Here is an 18,552-nt window from a genome sequence, read left to right as displayed (position 1 = left end):
TGTTTTGTTTATTTTGTAATCGTCAGGGACTTCACATTTTGAAACCTGATGTCTGGCAATGAAAGTGCATGAAGCCAAACTAACTAATTAGTTTTTCTAATTATAATTTATCAAAACCACATGTTATCATATTACCTCCAATTGAAGCTTCTGATTATCACAGGATAGCAAGGAACACCATCTGGGGAGGATGAAATTCCCTATAAATCAGCAAAGTGTTTTAACCAATTTGTACAGATTTATTGTGCTAAGATGTGATTTGCATCATTTTGTTTTTTAAACTTTATTTTGAGAGACAGCGTGAGTGGGGGAGAGGTGGCAGGGTGGGGGTGGGGGTGGGCACGGAGAGGGAGAATCCCAAACAGGCTCTGTACTGTCAGCAAGGGGCCCGATGTGGGGCTCGATACCACGAACCGAGATCACGACTTGAGCCGAAATCAAGAGTCAGATGCTTTCCCGATGGAGCCACCCAGGTGCCCCTTGTTTTTTGTTTTTTAAAGATATTAAAGTAGTAACCAGTTCTTTATTCTGGTAAACACTAGCCTTGTGAATCAGAGACTGTGTTGGAATATCAGAGAGCCTAGGGCAATTTCTGACTTTTTTTTTTTTTGCGAATGTGCTCACTTATTTCATTAAGTTTTTTGGTTGACGTAAGTCACTCTTTTTCCCATTCTGCTTCACCGTGAAGCTTCCAGCTCATCATGGAAGGGATTCATGAACAGAAGTCATTGTCTTCAATAAGCTAGGGTATTCGAGGACCTAAAACATCAAGCTAGGAAAAAAAATAAAACAAATCCGTGGGTTCCTGATAATTATCAAGGAGCCCATCTCCTTACCTGGCCCTGGAATCTTTTATGAGGTGACCTGTAGGCACGTGGTCAGCACTCCAGGGCACGGGCGGGGCCGCTCTGTTCTTCCTGAAGCCAGGCCACCTCCCATCACCCACGGTTTCAGCTGCCTCCTTTATACTCTTCCAAATGCAAGCCTTAGCCCAGGCTTCTCTCTGGAACTCTCCTCCCAGATTTCCATCACCCACGGGGACAGCTGCACTTAGGTCACCTGCAGAATCCGCAATCCACCCACAATTTACGTCTCCAGACTTTCCCATCCGCTTCTCAGATCTGTTTCTGCTCCTGCCTGAACCGCTTAGCTCAGAAGGCCGCACGCATCACCTTCGGTCCTGGCTGCGGGGCTGGGCTTTGGAGTGCGGGCCTCGTGGCCAATCGCCCTCTCATTCTAAAAAGACCGTCACCAAATCCTGCCCATGCTGCCTCCTGATTAACCACGTTCAACGGCTCCTCCTGCTTCACCCCCAAGCCACCCTCTTGGCCCTGTCGCTCACGGTCTCCTGTGGGTATTACTGCAAGGGACTCCTTTGCTGTTCTCCCGATGCCTTCCGGCTGAACCTACCCTACACGGCACCTGCAGACTTCTCTTTTAAATAGTGAGATCCAGTTGTATTGCCCCTCTCCTTCAAGGCTTTCCAAAGCGTCCTGTTGCCAGTAGGGTGACCTACAAATTCCTTAGAATGGTATGCAAGCTCGTTCTCCATCCAGGAGCCACACTCCTCCAGGCTGCCGGCCCAGAATGCCTTCCCCTTCCCCGCTGTCATCCTTCAGCACCCAGCTCACGTGTCATCTCCTGCTCTGGGCCTCTGGGTGGAGAATCCACTGGAGCACATTTTACTGGAATTACTTGTCTGTCTCCTTGAAAAAAATGACACGAACCTCCAAGTCAAGAGAGGCGGCACTCTTCTGTGCCTTTCCTCTGTTCTCAACACATGTTTGTGACTGATTAACCACGTAAAAATCTAGGCCACTGGTGCGGGAATCTAGAGACATCATAGGGATATGAAGCTGTCAGGCCTTCACCAGGGGGCCTTCACACCCAAGCTTGGACAGTATCAGTCTTAATTAATATTAAGCAATCATTTAAGCATCAGTCTTAATATTAATCTTACGAATAGGTATCATCTATTTCAGCTTGTGTTTAAACTGGGAAATAATAGGAAACAGACATTCAGAAGTAATATTTACATGGTGCCTCTGATACGTTGGGCACGGTTCTAATGTCTTTATTATGATTGTCTTCACTTTGCAGACATGAAAACTGAGCCTAAGTGACCCTTTCCCCGAGATCACACAGTCAGTCTAAGTTGTGGTTTGACCTCTGAGAATCTGTCCAGAGTCTGTGCTGGTACCCACGACATAACAAGAGCTCCAGAATGATAATGGACAGAACAGCAGCTAACGGACCCTGAGGGCTTACCGTGTGCCACAAGCAGGTTCTGTTCCAAATGCTTTATGTGATTTCTCTGGGGGAACCCGGACCACTGAACCAGCTGCGCTTTGTTTTCCTCGTCTGCAGAATGGGATAATAGTGCCTCCCAACCTCAAAGGTTTACAGCAAGGATTAAATAGGATCGGACGTGGAAAAACCAGAGTCGCGCAGACCTGCCACTGAAAGGAACCGGTAATCACGCAACCCCAGGGCTCTTCACGGCTTTCAGGAGTAACGATGGGAGAGTAGAAACGACAGCTTGGCCGGTAGTGAGAGGGTCCGGTCCCAGGAGAGTCAGAGGTGTGAGTGAGGGTCACACCAGGGCACCTCGCTGGAGGTAAACACAGAGAAAGGGCTGACACTGAAAATCGGGCATCTGCTGTTTTACTGGGGAGAAAAAAACTTACCTCCTCGGGGGTGACTCTTCCCCGGATGTGGGCCCTGGCCCATTTGTTGCTGTGGCTGAAAACCTGTGGGTGGTCGCAGCCTCCCTAGCTCTGCTTTTGCTTCAGGGATATTAGACTTTCGGTTCGGCCACCTCAGAAGTCCCGTCCAGTTCAACATTCTCTGACTCCACGGCGCCCCCTAGGCTCTGACTCACCAGGATACTTCATTGGCCTGTCCTTCCTTGCCGTCCCAGAGGAAGGCGTGTCTTTCAAAGCCACCTTTCCTCCTGTGAGCCCATGGTTTCCCTCCCGCAGAGGGACTTGGAAGCCCTGTGTATCCCTCCCCTCTCCATTGGTGCACTTCCTTTGTCTTCAAACCTGTAAATTCATGCCCCCTTAGTTACTTCCACCCATGTGTACCTGCCCCTGAACTTAAGAACATTTTCCCCCGGGGCGCCTGGGGGACTCAGTTGGTTAAGTGACCCACTCTTGGTTTCGGCTCAAGTCCTGATCTCACGGTTTGTAAGTTCGAGCCCCACATTCCAAGTCCAAGCTTGGGATTCTCTCTCTCTCCTCCCTCTCTGCCCTTCCCCCACTCTCCCTGTCTCTAGTCTCTCTCAAAAATAAAAAAAACAAACAAAAAATTATAAAAAAAAAAGGAAAAATTTCCCCAAATCTACTTTCTCTGACCACCACCCTACGGCGGCTGTCTCCTTTACCTGCCCAGCTTACTGAGTGACTATTAGCTCTGTCCCCAATGCCTTACGATCTCCTTTTCTATTCCCTCTATAACAACTTTAGATAGCTCTCCTTGCCCAAAGCAGGCAAATGATAAAGATCCTGAAGCCTGTCTAGCAGAGATAGGCTGAATATCTATATGTTAATAGAAGCAAGAGAAACACAAAGTGACCTTTCTGCTTTGTAAATTAAAGGAATCCTAAGAAAACTAAAAATTCTTTTGTTTTTAAAGTGTTTTTTTTTTTGTTTTTTTTTTTTTCAGGGATGTGGGGTGGGGAGGGGAGGCACATGCAGGTGTGAGAGGTGACAGAAACGAAGAAGGAAAGGAATGAGGAAAGAGGGAACAGCCAACTTTAGAGGCCAGGAAAGGGCCCTGGGCGTAAGGCTGGTTTGTAGGGATTGAGAGAGAAAAGTCACAGGAGAGCCAAGGAAGAGATATGGCCAGAGGGGAGCAGATCCACATGTCAAGAGGACAAGAAAAGGAAGAGGCCAAGAAGTTAGGGTGACAAGTGAAGTAAGAAATGGCATTTCATCAGGCAACAGAAGAGTCTGGCTCTTTGGGCGTCTCCAAAACCAGACGCATATGCAGGAGGGGTGACCCCTGACTTCAGGATTTTAGTGAGTGTATTTTAGTAACTGGACACCCTGCATTAGTCCTTCTTTTGTTTACTTCCTTCTCATACTGCTTCTTTCTTCTTTTGTGGCTTAAATGAGGGTTTTGTCTTATTTGGAGGCACTGTCCCTTATATTCCTTGATGTATCTCCATTTGTACTCTTCTTGGGATTCAACGGAGTTAGGACCAGAGAAAATTAGAACGTGGATGAAAGCAAATAAACAGAGTGAGTCTTCTTATTCTGTTAGGTCTGCTGGGTCACGAAGAGGCAAAAATCACGGAAAACGCAATCGTGAAGTTTAAATGGCCGCTGGCCCCTTTGATGTCAGGCTGAACCACCTGCTGAAGTCATGAATAGTCCTGTTGGATGACTCAGGGTAGAAGGCCCCACTGGAGATGCCCACTGGTGGCACTGGAGGCTGAGATCAGTCTGACATGAGAGTGTTGGTGGCACTAGGTTGGTTAAAAACAAACCAACAAGCCAACAGCTACACCTTGATCCTGCCTTCCCAGGCAGGTCGCTTTGCTTCTGGAAATTTGGCATCTTCTTTTCTTTCCACAAAGTTACAGGAGAATACATTCCATTTTCAGCCTTCTGGGTCTTGGGATAAAATATCCTCTATCTCTTTGAGATATTGCAACCTTGTGCATGGTCCTGAGGGTTCAAATTTCTTTTTGCTTTAATCATCTTTACAGACTGTGTGAACTTCAAAAATAGAGCTTGGCTTATCTTTGTTATTGGAAAACATACATCCTATCAGCCAGCCCTAGAAGTCAGGACAACTAACATCTCTGGAGCGTGACATTAAATCCCCCATTTCTTTGATTAATTATCTTCCGTGCTAAGTGCTTGCTTGAGCAGGGCGAGGAACCTTCACTAAGCTTCCACGGGAGGAGTGGGCAGCCTTGGATGGTCTTTAGCTTTAAAAACCTTCGTAAACTGCTTTTTGCTGAGAGCACTCTCAGATCATGTATCATGAAAGTTCTTTCACACTTCTTCCTAAGAGGCTTCTTTCTAGCTTTGATGAGCTGTTGTAAGTAATATGCATTAGTACTGAAAATAAGAAAAGAAATAGGTTACTTTAGTAAATTATACTGTTTAATATGACAGAGCTTTGACAACTTTGAAAAAGGATAAAGCAGGTAAAGAAATATCTCTTCGAGGCAGCAAGCTAGGAATGCTTGTGGAAGATATATTCTTGCCTTGGAATTGCTACCGCCTTCAGCGTTCAGACGTCCCATTGTTATCAAACCTAGATCAGGAGTCCCTACATTGGAGGATACCCTGGGTGCGGACAGCTGAGGCCAAGTGGCGTCACCAACATGAAAGGAAGCTTGGGCACCAGTGACGAGGAAAAGGGTGGGGACAGGCTCAGACCACGCAGGGACAACTGTTTCTGTCCAGAGCAGCAACATCTGTGAGGCTTCCTTTGCTTGCGGCCAACAGAACAGAATATTCGGAATTATTAAACATTCTTTCGGATCAGCTACATCTTTATCTCTGGTTTGGAAAAGTACACATGCTCTAGCAGCAAAGGAAAGAGGTCATCCAGTTCAAGCTTGAGAAACACAAGAAGCTGGTCATAGGTTAGAGGAGACATAGTCTCATGGCTGGTGGAATGTGGAGTTACCTGAGCTGAAATGTGGCCAGGGAGATTTTAACAAAAATTTACCATATTTTCTTCTTTCTTTCCTTTCCTCTCTTCCACTCTTCTCCCCACCCCCCCATCCCCTTTCCTCTACTCCTCTCCTTTCTTTCTTTCCTTTCTTTTCTCTTTCTCTTTATTTCTCTTCTTTCTTCCTCTTTCCTTCCTTCCTTCCTTCCTTCCTTCCTTCCTTCCTTTCTCCTTTAAGAATTTTGTGATAGGTGGAAGAGAGATGGGAATTGGATTCCTTGGAAATATTCTTTGATTTTTGAAATAGAACTTGCACCAATACAGTAGCCACTAGCTACATGTGGCTATTTAAATTTAAACTAGTAAAAAATTAAAAAACTTTTAAATGTTTATTTTTGAGAGAGACAGAGCATGAGTGGGGGAGGGGCAGAGAGGGAGAAGGAGACCTAGAATTTGAAGCAGGCTCCAGGCTCTGAGCTGTCAGCACTGAGCCCAACACGGGGCTCGAGCTCATTGACCATGAGATCATGACCCGAGCCACAATGGGATGCTTAACTGACTGAGCCACCCTGGAGCCCCAAAGCTAACAAAAAAGAAATGAAAGCAAGCGTTCAGCATCTTGGTTGCATTAGCCACATTTCCAGTGTTCAACAGCCACATGTGCTAGTACCTACTTTAGTAGCAGAGAGGGAATATTTCCATCACGGCAGAATGTTCTATTGTACAGGCTGCTCTAGAATGTCTTGAGCCCCTTTGCAAATATTAGAGTCCCAAATATTTGAGTCCCTTTGCAAATATTAGATAGCTACTTTATTTCTTTAAGCCTCCCGACCTCTTTGAGCTTTTTCATTTATAAAATGAGTCTAATGAGGCCTCCTTCAAAGGACTGCTATGAAATTTACATGTGACATTTACTGTATGCAATACACACATCCCAGTACCTCACACATTATAATGCTTAATATGCGGTAGCTTAACAAGTCCATTCAGACTTGAGCCAAACACACTTGTACTTGAAAAGTACCTGTAACCTACAAAGCTTTTTGAAACAATTTCCTTGGGAATTAGACCATTTTTAGAGCATCAAGTCTTTCACCATGGTTGATGAGAGCCATTCTCAGAGTCACAAGGAGAGCGAGGCTTTTGCTTTCCAAAATGCTTTGCATCTTGATAGGAGAGAGAGAGAGAGAGAGAGAGATGAAAATTCCCCATGAGGGGCCATGTTTCTAGCCCTGAACTAATTTTTTTTTTTTTTAAGTGCAATGAGATGAAAAATCTCTGCAAGGAGGTGTTTATGCGATAGGTGTCAACACAGCCTTGGGCCCAGACAGCCAAACCGCGGCCCTAATGGGAACTGTGTATACACAGCAAGGGTAATTACTTTGGGCTGCCGCTGCCAACATGATTTAGCAAACTCCCTGCCTGCAAAGGACTGATCATCCCCTGGAGAATGGGCCCAACTTCATTGCAACTGCACAGACCCTCCTGAGTTCCCCCCCTGCCACAGGCTCTTTGAGGTCTTTTGTAATTTGCATTCCTTAGGCAAATGGAATTTAAATTCCTTGGGCAAATTTCACCCTGATGGAACACCAAGATGGCATGCATGCCATGATCTCATTGTTTAGGATTTCTGCTTTATAATCATTAATGTATGCTTCAACAGGCGTGTGAGGTAAAGCATTTGGGCCAAATCCCACTTTGCTTTCATGAAAGCTCCTTTACCTTTCAATAGCCCTTGCTTTTCAAAGCACCTTCACAAAGATCTCAGTTGTATTTTGTGACATGCTTGTGTGGTGGGAATCCCGGCATAATGAGGTATTGCAGAAAGTCACAGGACCGGGGTTCTGGTCCTGGGATGGAAGTTAAGAAGCCTGTAGGGAGATGTTCCCTTTGTAACCCTGAAGCAATGCAAGATCAGAGGGGTTGGGCAGGTTGCAGTCAGAGCACAAGCCTATTCTGTGCTGGCAGGTGGGGGAGAATCTCTCCTGTTTCACAGGGAGGCCTAAGTGGAGTCTCTGTACATTTCAAACCATATATTCAATTTGCCAACACAACTGTAAGGTCTTTCAAACCTTAACTTGAAACAAAACTTTGCCTCATATTTATTTTTACCTATGTAATTTCACCTTAAGCATCTCAGGAATAGGGACAATTGAATTTGAGATGTGGATTAATGTGATTATTTTGCTATGAACCTCCATTTTTCCTAGAGTTCTTCTCAATTTTGATGCCGGGGCCATATGGATTGGCTGTTACGATGAGACATTTATCTCCTAATTAGGTAAGGTCAACAAAGGGGAGATGGACGGGTAGTGGACCTGGGCTGGAGTCTTGGCTCCTTCTTCTGGCTCTGGGGACCTTAATTTGTCACTACCTAAGGTATATCCTTATTTTAGAATAATACTTATGCTTCATGGGGTATGTGTGAAGCTTAAATTAAGTGTGTAAAGTGCACAGAAGTAGAATAAAGACCCATGAATGGTGCTACAAAATTCTACACACCATTATAGCCTTTGTCCTTGCCTGTACACACACACACACATACACACACCCTAACTAGTGATGTTAGAAAGTACTGATTTGGGGGCATCTGGGTGGCTCAGTCGGTTAAGTGTCCGACTTCGGTTCAGGTCATGATCTCACGGTTTGTGAGTTCGAGCCCCACGTCGGGCTCTGTGCTGACAGCTCTGAGCCTGGAGCCTGCTTCAGATTCTATGTTTCCCTCTCTCTCTATCCCTCCCCCGCTTGTGCTCTGTCTCTGCCTCCCAAAAATGAACAAATGTTAAAAAAAAAAAAAGTACTGATCTGGATCATTTTCCTTTATTTTTCTTTAGATTTTACTTTCCAAAAAATCTCACTTGTCTCAATCAGCTCTTAAAAAGAAATCTCTTAAAGAACTATTTGTTAGAATTTTCCAAGTTATTCTATCTACAAATTGGTAAGCAAGATGCTTTGCATATAGTTATCTTGAGTTTTGTTCAATTAAGATCTTAAGCTGCCCCCCTGGGTACACAGGAACCTGTCCTCCGTCAGGACATGGTGTATCATTTCTGTTAGTGTCTGTGAGATTTCAGTTCTGGGAGGGCAGGGTGAGGTGCTCACTGCTGTATCTTCAGGACTGAGCACAGTGTGAGGTAAACAGTAGGGGCTGAATAATTGACTCAACTCAATCTGTAATGGGGTCTGTAAGGATGTCTCCTCCATCCTGGTAACCTTCTGCAGCCTGTCAAACAAAGTAGTAGGTATTTCAGGCTTAATATGTTTTGATCTTTATTTTATTTAGTTCTGAGGAAACCAGGTCTGGAGGCAGGGGCACACATTAAAAAAAAAAAAAAAGCCTTTGTGTCTTTTTAAAAATTACGAGGTTTGGTTTTTTCCCTTTACTATGCCCAGAGTGAGTGTCAAAATAAAACCTCTTCTAAAAGGGATATCAGTTTCCAAGAAACAAGATTGATTAAAATTGCATCGCAAAGAACTCTTCAATTTACCATCAGCGTCCACAGCCCCTATATAGGGTCTCCGCACGTCTTCACCAGTTTATACTTTAAGATCCCATTAGGTGTGACAATGTCCACTCTGTACAATCTCAAAATGGGCAGTGATGAACCAAAGCGAGGGCTTAGACGGCATCCTAGATTCTCTTCCTTTTCAAGTGACAGAAGCTAATTCAACCAGTTCCATTTAGCAAATAATAAATTTATTAGGTGCCTACAAGTACAAAACGCTGAAAGCCGCTGTATGGGGGTTATAAAGATGTGGAGGAGAGCCCTGCCCTCAAAGAGCTTACAATCTAGGTGATGAGTCACAATTAGTAAGTTGTGGCAATATCACTTTAGGTGACTTACACAGAGTTCTTGGAACATTCACATCCTCTGAATTCTCCTGTTGTCAAATATGTTAAGGAATCCTTTCCACAGGAAAGCTGAACAGTGGGAAAGAGACCTTTTGTGGAATTAAACGGTGACCTTGGCTTTGCTTATATGAGCATCTTACTCTTCCTGGTTCCTTATTCTTATAACTTTCTCAGCATCGTTTCCTAACGACCTTTGTTAGGACAGCATCTCCATGCTTCCTGAACCTTCACTAGGGTTTCCTGTTTGTTAGTGAGTGGCTCAGTTGCAGTTTGGCCTTGAAATTATTTGCAGTCCCATTTTTCCTTCAGCAAATCTGATTTTCATTTTGGCTGATGCCAGGATGATATGCTTTGCAATCTGTGGTTCTAAGGGTAGGCGTGAGATGCGATACAAAGGAAAGCAGGCCAGACCTTTCCCTTACTTTAAACATTTAATAGTGCACTTACGGATTATATTCTGTACAGATATAGAGCAAGTTATAAACCTCTTCTTTTATTTTTTTTTACTTAGACTGTATTCATGTAAAGTGTATTTACATTAGGAAAAAAAAAAAAGCATTGAGGTACAAAACCCAAAAGAATATCTGAGGTATAAATACAAGTATATTTTAAATAATAATTTTTGTCATGCTTTATCTAGGTTTGAAAGCACAGTGGACATGTGGACATGTTTCTTTATCTTAATAGAATGGTATATACAACATACAATCTTACAAATCTGAAAGCTATTAAAATTGCATATACAAGTATATCTTCATAAGGAACACTGATATCCAAAATACTCAAATTTTAAAACTCTAATCTTCCCCCGCTGCAAATTCTTCAAAGAACCTTTGAAATAACACTGACAATGGTAACTATAATATGTTATAACAAAATAAAACTCCTTCTTACAACTCTCATTCATACATTATTCACTTTTGATCCATACAAAATAAAGTCACTAATACTGTCTCATGAGTCAATCTTCATGGTTACGGTAAAACCTGTATAAAGACCGCCCTTCCAAAAAACGGTGCTGGCACTTTTTTTGGGTTTTCTTTCTATGATAGCTATTTTCATTTACCACTAACATACATTCCAGGGGCATCATTATAAAGGGGAAGAAAAAGAAATGTAGGGAAAACAAAGCCGAGGGGGGAAAAAAAAAGTCACAAAACCAGAAAACCTATTTGCTGAAAAGGACAGATCCAATTACTAAGTATGGGCAGCTTTCAGAAGCGCTACGAATAACCAGAATCCACGCCTGTTGTTAAATTTTAATACCTTGGTTTAAATTTACAGGGATTTCCTTGGGACAGACGTAGTTTCCTATGTTTTCAGTATGTCTTCAAGAGTTTGGGTTCGAAACATGAAAATGCAAAAAATTCCAGCAGGTAAAAAGTTCTGGGGCTCGACTGAGGAGATGTTAGAGTGTTCAGTTGTTACATCTCGACTTAAAGAACAAACACAAAAACACACAATAAAACTGTGCTCTGGGGCTAGTAAGGGTGGGGAAGGGGGTGGGGCGGGCGGAGTTTCTTCCCTGACCTGATCTACACCGGGTAAAAAGTGTATCACTATTTGCAATCAGATCTAAAGACGTACTGTGTTTGAGACGGGACAGCGGAATCAAGCTACTACAATTACTTTAAGGAAAGAGGAGGTTGGTAAAAAAAGGAATGTGCTTAATGAGTTGGAAAAAAAATAAGTGGGCGAGGGTTTTGGGGTTCCCTTTCTGCATGGATCCATGGGCAGTCAGATATTCCAGGTTAAACTGAACCTGACGCATCAGTATCCTCCTGGGAGGCATCTCAGTGTGCCAGACACTGTGTTCCAACGTATACATCTGTGCCATTCGACCAGCAACAAACACACATACACACACTCCTCTGTGCAAACCTTTCTTTGCTCATCTCAGTGAGAAACATGTCAAAGAGTACCAACTATTCCAGTGGATACGCCAGTCCCTCAGCACGCTGCAAATAAAATGACATAGGTACACATACGCCAGAATCACAAGAGAATGAAGTATCTTCATTATTTTTCGTGATGTATTTATAGTTTTGCTTCTCAGAAGCAGTTTGGATAAGAATACTTTTTTTTTTTTTTTTGCACAGTCTTACATATTCCAGTCAAGGTCTGTACTCTAGACCTTAAACAAACAGGAAGCAGCTTTGAAAATGTCTTAAATCACGAAAAGTCAATTCCTACACTCCAACTTGTCGTTTGCTTTGTTTCAGATTAGACTCAGAACGCATTCTTCCAAGGACTGGCAAGAATTCTAGAAACAACTATCCAGACGGCGGACGCAGTCGCTTGGCTTCAGTAATCACCTAGATTTGGGGTCTTTGGTTTCAGTGTTCTGATTATTGAAAGAGTCTCGGATCTTCACAACTTCAGCTGCACACAAATGTCCGAAAGATTTTGTGTACCACTCTGGCATGTGGCCCCTATAATGGGAAGGAAAAGCACATGGAGTCTTCAAACTGGAAAACACTGAACTAAGCTGGAGGGAATTCGGAATACATTTCCATTTCTTGATCCAGAAACCTTGTAAGTAAAGATCGTATTCCAAGATAATCTCCTGGCACATCTGTTACACCTCTGGAACCAGAAGTTTCTCAAGGAACAACATACTGAGTACAGATATTGAGTGACATTGTTTGGGAAAAGTTTTAGCATATAGAACAAAAACAGATTACAGTCGCACAGACAGTTGAAAAAGTGCTGAGATGTAAAGACTTCAAATGAGAATTTAACCACTTTGGAAAGTTTTTTAGAGGTTCATGTTTTTGTCTGTATTGCTGTATTTCACAAATTTTCTAATAGGAACACACATTCGTCAATGGCACAGAGCACAGGCCTAATTAATTACTAAAAGGGTATGTCATATATTCAAGTATCTTTGAATGTAAAATGAGAATCATCTGCCTGCTACTTCAAACTCTCATTTCCTGTGGCTTTAAATTCATGTCAGAACCAGAGTATTCGTGTTGCTTTAGTACCACATTCTCTAAGGGATAGAAATCAGGAAGCCATCCCCCAAACACCAAGAAACACGAAGGTGTTACTTTACAAAAACTGCTCTTTAGGGAACAGACAAGACACAATGATGTGTTCATTTAAGCCATTCTCTGTGTCAGACAAAAAGTCTCATCTCCTTCATGACCCTCACCGTGTCAGAAATTAGAATCAGAACGTACCTTAAGTCGGCTCTGCACATGTAGGTGAGTTTGGATTTCCCTGACCCGCAGGGTTCGATCAGATACCTGGACAGGAGCACATTGACTCTCACCCCCACCACAGGTGCCCGGTCGTGATCCACAGAGGTGAGTAAAAGGGCACATGCCCCCTTAGGTAAATTAGTCCTCCATGTTCTGCAGAAACAAAATCAGAGTAAAAAAGATGGAATTTTCTGGAAGCCAAGTTTAAAATGGGGCCCTACTCTCAGAAGCTAAGGGGCAGGATCGGTGGCTACGCTGTGTGACCCAGTCCTGGAGACGGTATCCTTTGAACTATTGTGCAAGGGCTCTTGAATGAGTAACTCTGTGCAGAGTCACTATAGTGAGTATATATTCACATGTCAGTTCTTTGAAAGAGAACCAATTTGAAGTGTGAATGAAAGCCATTTTTACATTTCGCAAATGGATTTGTACATGGACATCCAGATCAGGGTTGCTCTATTGGAAAGCTCTGGACTAATGACGGGACATTTCCTCCAAGATTTCTGGAATTCCTCTTTCAATCATGTCTCCAGAGAATTTACGAATTACATATAATTCAGCTTTAACCACAGCGCACTTGGGACTTAAATGTTATTTCCTGGCTTATGCATTCACTTGCTGTTTCTGGTGAGAAAAATCTATCCTTAAAGGGGCAAGAATCTGCTACCAATGAGCATATTCAACTGAATGTGCCTCTGATTCTGAGTTCAGTTCCAAAAGTGTTCCAACCATTTTCAGCGATGGACACACTGTTGGAATACATACGGATACACTTCCCATATTTGCAAGGGTCCCACACCTTCCGTTTTACATAATTTCACCATCTTGTCATATTCAGTGACACCAGGCTCATCCTTGCCACGGTAATCATTTTGGAAACTCTCACCTCAAAACAACGTAGTCCCGGGCAGGGTGGGGCGCCATACTGTTTTGGACATACTGGTAAATTTCAGTTTGGCTGTCTAGGATTTCAATCACTTTTGAATCCAAAAGGTCTACATCCCAGAGGTGCTGCTCTTTAAGGAGGCGCTTTAAGATCTCCTCAGGCATAGCAGGGATTTCGATGGTTGACCTCCAAAGCCTCAGAGGCGGTCCTTCGCTCACCTGAAAAGAGGATGCATTTTTCAGTGCTACAATTCACACACACCTACGCTTTGAAGGCAAACTGCCAGCTCGATTTATGGTCACGTGTTTAGGGGCTAATTACTATCTATATGCTGGTGTTCCCAAGTATATTCAGGAGCAGGCCAGAAAGCCTGGCCTTAGACTAATTTTCCAGTCAAAATTATTAACATCTGTTCTCTTGGGGCCTATATTAGAGTCAGTGCAATAAAATCAGATGATTTACATACCCATTCTAAAGCCTCCATGGCCATCCAGACACTCCCACTGTTTATTTCTTCTCAAGGTGGTAGACACAGGACCAAGAAATACTATCACGGGCCTGTCATGCTGAACCATACAAGATGCCCCTGTCTTCAAGGGGCTTTTAGTCCTAACAAGTTAATTTCTCCCCCAAGTACTCTCCACTCATTAAAGGGCCAAGAGAAAAGTGGCTGAGAACAGAGGACAGTGCAAGGGGATTCTGAGCAAATTATGGAAACATCTGACCATGTCATAAAACACCTTAAAGCCCAATACCACTAGTAGAACATTCCAGGGGACTCTAGTGTGATTTCTGTGGCCCCAGAAGATTTCATTAGATGGTCGGATTCCTCTGACAAGTGTATTTATTATTCCTTGCTGGACTCTTCCACTCTTACCTGGGGAACTGAATCACCTGGCTGCCCAGATCTACAAGGGAGGGAGTGGGTGACAGATTCCCACAGACAGCCGTGTTAACACGGCCACAGGGTCTCATCTCTGATGAACCTGAATCCTGACCACTGGAACCCAACTGGCTGACAGTGGGGGCAAGACTCACTTTCTTATAGGACAGTTCAGCCTGCTCCGATGTGGAGTAGCTGACCCAGCCCTTAAACTTCTCCTTGACTTCTTTAAACAGGCTATCCACACAGTCCTGGAGGAAGTGCTGGTAGTCAGCCGACTCGTCGTTACGCAGGCGTCCCAGTGCTTCTAGAGTGAGGGGCTTCAGCTCCTGTTCTGTGTAGGAATTCCGACATCGACTCATTTCCTCGGGAACCTGTGGGGGGTGCAAGGGACAAAAAGGAGGTGAGTCTGCCTGTACCGTTCCTGTTGCCCAGCAGAGGAAGCGGCAGTGCAGGAGCCGCGGACTGGGTTCTCAGGGAGGTGCAGGCGCCCCCACTACTCTCTTTCCAGCCGACCTCACGTGCTATCGTGAGTAGTGAGAATACGAACAGATCACCTCCCTGAAGGTGTCCAAAAGCCTATTCTCACGTGAGGTATTCTTGCGCTTTGGGAAGGCACAGTAGAGGGTAAATGACTAACCCAGGGCTTGCCTCTCAGATACAGAACTTAATTCAAAAATGTGTTGCTTTTGCTTCTTAAGTAAAGGGGTATGGAGATAGGTGAATTTCATTAAACACATTAGCCCTAATGAGCTTATATGTTATAAAACAAGATTTTTTTATAAAAGAAACAAAAAAGACCTTCTCCAGCCATGTATATACTCTCCAGCTGTGTAAAGATGTGAGCAAGCATGGTGCCCACGACCTGGTCCTAACTATCGGAGTTCTCCTCAACCGAGCGCCAAACCCCCTGACGCCTCACCTGGAAGAGCTTCTTGCACTCGGCAATCATATGGGCCAGCCCCTGCGTGGCAGCGAGGTTTTCATTCAAATCTTTCTGATCTGGTTTACCCAAGCTTTGTTTCCTTTGCATCACCCTAGGCAGAAGAAAGAAGGGAGGGGGGAAGACTCAAATATTTATATGTTTTTAATTAATGTGTTATTCCAGGAAATCCAGAGGAGAGAAAAAAACTATTTTACTGGAGCCTATCTGTTCTTAAGAGGTTCGGGAGAGCTTCACTTTGGTCACAAAAATTCCTGTTTTATCAGCCGAGCACACACACACACAGAGACAAAAAAAACCCAAAAAACGAAACAAAACAAAACAAAAACACGAAAGGGGCGGTTTTCAGTGAGATCCAGGCTATTTAAAACCATCACGTTAAACAGGTTCCCGTTTAAATAGGACAGCCCAGAAGGTCTCTAGGTGGTGGTGGGGAGAAGAAAGGCAGCTTGCAGGGGTGCATAGATGGGAGGCACTGGATGTTGCAGTAAATGGTGTCACCATTCTTTACGGTTTAAATAAATAAAATCCTCTCCTGAAGGTAAGGGGACAATCCATTGTTTCCTAGAGATTTTGTCTTAATCTTATCTGATCTCTCTCTCCTGCTCATCTCCAGTTCCCTATCTTATTGAAGATGGAATGCATCAGTCCACGTGAGAACCAGATAAAAAGATACTGTACTATTTGGCTTTTCAGAAGCAAAGCTCACTTCAACTAGTAGAACCAGGAGGTACCTGTAGCTAAGGAATATGTGTCAAGCACCTTTAGAGCTGAGGAGAAGGGTCAGCTGGATGGGTTTCACATTTGGGATTGTGTCCAGTCGGGGACTCCTTTCTCACCTACTCTGCTGTGAGGCCCGTACGTGAAATACTCACATCAGTAAGAAGCTTCAACTGGCTCTGCCATTTCCCCTTCAGATGTGGGTAAGTTACCTATTAAACTATTAAACTGACCCTCCCTGCAGTCTCACTGTCCTCATGTTAAAATAGGCGCTGCCAGTATCTTCACCTCTTAGGATCCTTACAAGGATTAAATGAAAGAATGAACGTCAAGGGTGTAGTCCTGTGGCTGGGTCAGAGTAAGTCCTGAGCAAAAATCAGCGTTTGTTAGTTATTTTCCAGATTCTCTGACTTCTTCTATGGCCACTCCCAGCTTGTATACATCTAACGAGAAACTTTGCACACAATAGGCCTGGGCCAGGTCTAGCTTTGAGGCTCCACGCTATCCTTAGTTCTGACAGATCCAGCTGACTGCCTTACAACTTGCAGCACAGGCTGGGGGCTTGGCTTTGTTGACTCTGCAGAAGCAAGGCAGCAAGGGCCTTATCCCCATCCAGTTTTTTAGGTCAGCAAATCCTCATGATCCTTTGCTGGCAGAAAGTTTGATGGCAACGTCACAGAGGGCACTGGGGGGGGGTTCAGGGAAAACACTTGCCATAGCGAAGCACACATCCAAATTGCTCTCAAAGCCTCGTTGTCACTAGACTGTCTGGAAAGTTACGCCCCCAGGGCTGAGAAGAAAGGAGGGAAGTAAGGGGACCGTGAAGGATGGAGGCCAAACTCCTTTGTGCTTGACTCGAGTGTGAAACCAACGAAAACCCAGGGACAACTGAGGAGGAAAGGTAGGTTGCGTTTGTTGGAAGAACAGAGCATGTGCGTGCATATCTCGTCTGACCCGTACCTTGGAGAAGAATTCTCTCTCTTCAGGGTGTTGAGGTGGAAAAGGGAGGGCGCTAGGCACACAGCCAGGTTGGTGGGCGTCATCTGGTTTTCTTTGACGGCGGCCGTGACATCGCTCAAGAAATAAAGGAGCGTCTGTAGAACCTCCCGGTTCTCATCAGGCAGGAGCATAATGGCGGCCTTGATCGCCTGGAGGCGCTGGTCCTTGGGCACACCTGTATAACACAGGCATTTCCCCCATCAGCTCGGTGCTTTTCCACGCGCATTGCAAGGAAACGTCCCAAAGCAAACACCAGCACCAACGACCTCGGCCCAGTCCTGAACAAGCGCTTGCAGAAAGTGTACTTGAGGTTAATATGGAAGAAATTAGGGACGGCCACCAGCGTCACTGCCCTCAAGTATTTCCTGCCTGTGGAGGAGTTAAAAAATTTTCAACACCCACAATGCCAATATCCTAAATCCACCTCAGAGTTCAGCTCCAGATATGATGCCTGTTCTTTTGGTTTTTGGAATAGCTTTTCTAAGTATTTTTTTTTTGGAACTCCCCAGTTTACCATTCTCGATTACTGAAAACACAATACACAGTTACACTTTTGTGTAGTTTCAGTGAAAAACCTTATTGAAGACATGTACAAGGGGATAAAATCTTTCTTGGCCTTTATACAAAGGGTCCAGTATCTCTGGGGACCTTCCATAACTAGAACTGATCGGCTCATTCGTAAAATGGAGAAAGCAAGCTGCTAAAAGAGTCAGCTGAAACAGATATTTTTACTAGCGATGTTTTTAAGTTTTAGAAAGCATACTGAGAGGCTATTACAAAAATATATGCTTGAGAAATAAAACCAGGAAAATGACATACATGTAGAAAATGCGGGGCTCAACCTTCAGGTCTCCTTTACTCGGCAAATCTGCCTTTTAAGAGGCATGTGGTGGAAAAATCAAGTCAGTCAAGTGCAGCTCCGTAGGACAAACCGATTAACGGCTCCATGGTTACAACACATAACAAATACCTTGGTGGGGAAAATGTGACCTGTGTTTTCAGAAAATCTGAAAGGATGAAACAAATAATGAAATAATCCAGACCAGCTCCATTTCTCATAAGATGAGGTCCAGCGCGCCAGGCTGGAGACAATTTGAGCACGGAGAGAAGCTGCTTCTATATTACATGGCTGTAACACCACACGGAGCCAAGAAAAACACGGGGCCGTAAAAGCCATAATCCTGATCTTGACCATTAATTTAGACAACTGTTTGCTTTAAGCTTTACTTAAAAGTGAGAAGGGCATGGGTATTGTTTTCCCAAGTATTTCTGGCAGAAGGGGAGATGAATAACAGAAAAAGATTATTTATTCACTTTCCAGCAAGATAAACCACACAGACACCTGTGACGTTTTAAACACAGCAGGCCCTGCTGGAGAGATGAGAGTCAACTGAAATATCTTGGTACCTGCTCTTTTAAGCATCTAAG

The 18,552-nt window shown here is 44.0% G+C and overlaps 1 protein-coding gene and 1 long non-coding RNA gene across 2 annotated transcripts in view; one reads left to right on the top strand and one right to left on the bottom strand.

Moving 5' to 3' along the window:
• The first annotated feature begins 2,381 nt into the window (after positions 1–2,381).
• Positions 2,382–11,794, top strand: LOC122217438. Its single transcript, XR_006201488.1, has 3 exons — positions 2,382–2,472; positions 7,845–7,915; positions 11,710–11,794. It is a non-coding gene; the product is annotated as an uncharacterized LOC122217438 (long non-coding RNA).
• DLC1 (DLC1 Rho GTPase activating protein) overlaps positions 9,310–18,552 on the bottom strand; it is a 536,095-nt gene continuing 526,852 nt past the window's right edge. Inside the window, 6 exon segments of the mRNA XM_042934406.1 lie at positions 9,310–11,919; positions 12,673–12,846; positions 13,580–13,797; positions 14,618–14,836; positions 15,385–15,499; positions 17,086–17,299. Coding sequence (XP_042790340.1) covers positions 11,799–11,919; positions 12,673–12,846; positions 13,580–13,797; positions 14,618–14,836; positions 15,385–15,499; positions 17,086–17,299 — 1,061 coding nt within the window. The 3' untranslated portion in view covers positions 9,310–11,798.

This window comes from Panthera leo, chromosome B1, assembly GCF_018350215.1.
Source record: "Panthera leo isolate Ple1 chromosome B1, P.leo_Ple1_pat1.1, whole genome shotgun sequence".
Taxonomy (NCBI): domain Eukaryota; kingdom Metazoa; phylum Chordata; class Mammalia; order Carnivora; family Felidae; genus Panthera; species Panthera leo.
Note: the sequence above shows the minus strand (reverse complement) of the source record. Positions and strands in the feature narration are given on the sequence as shown.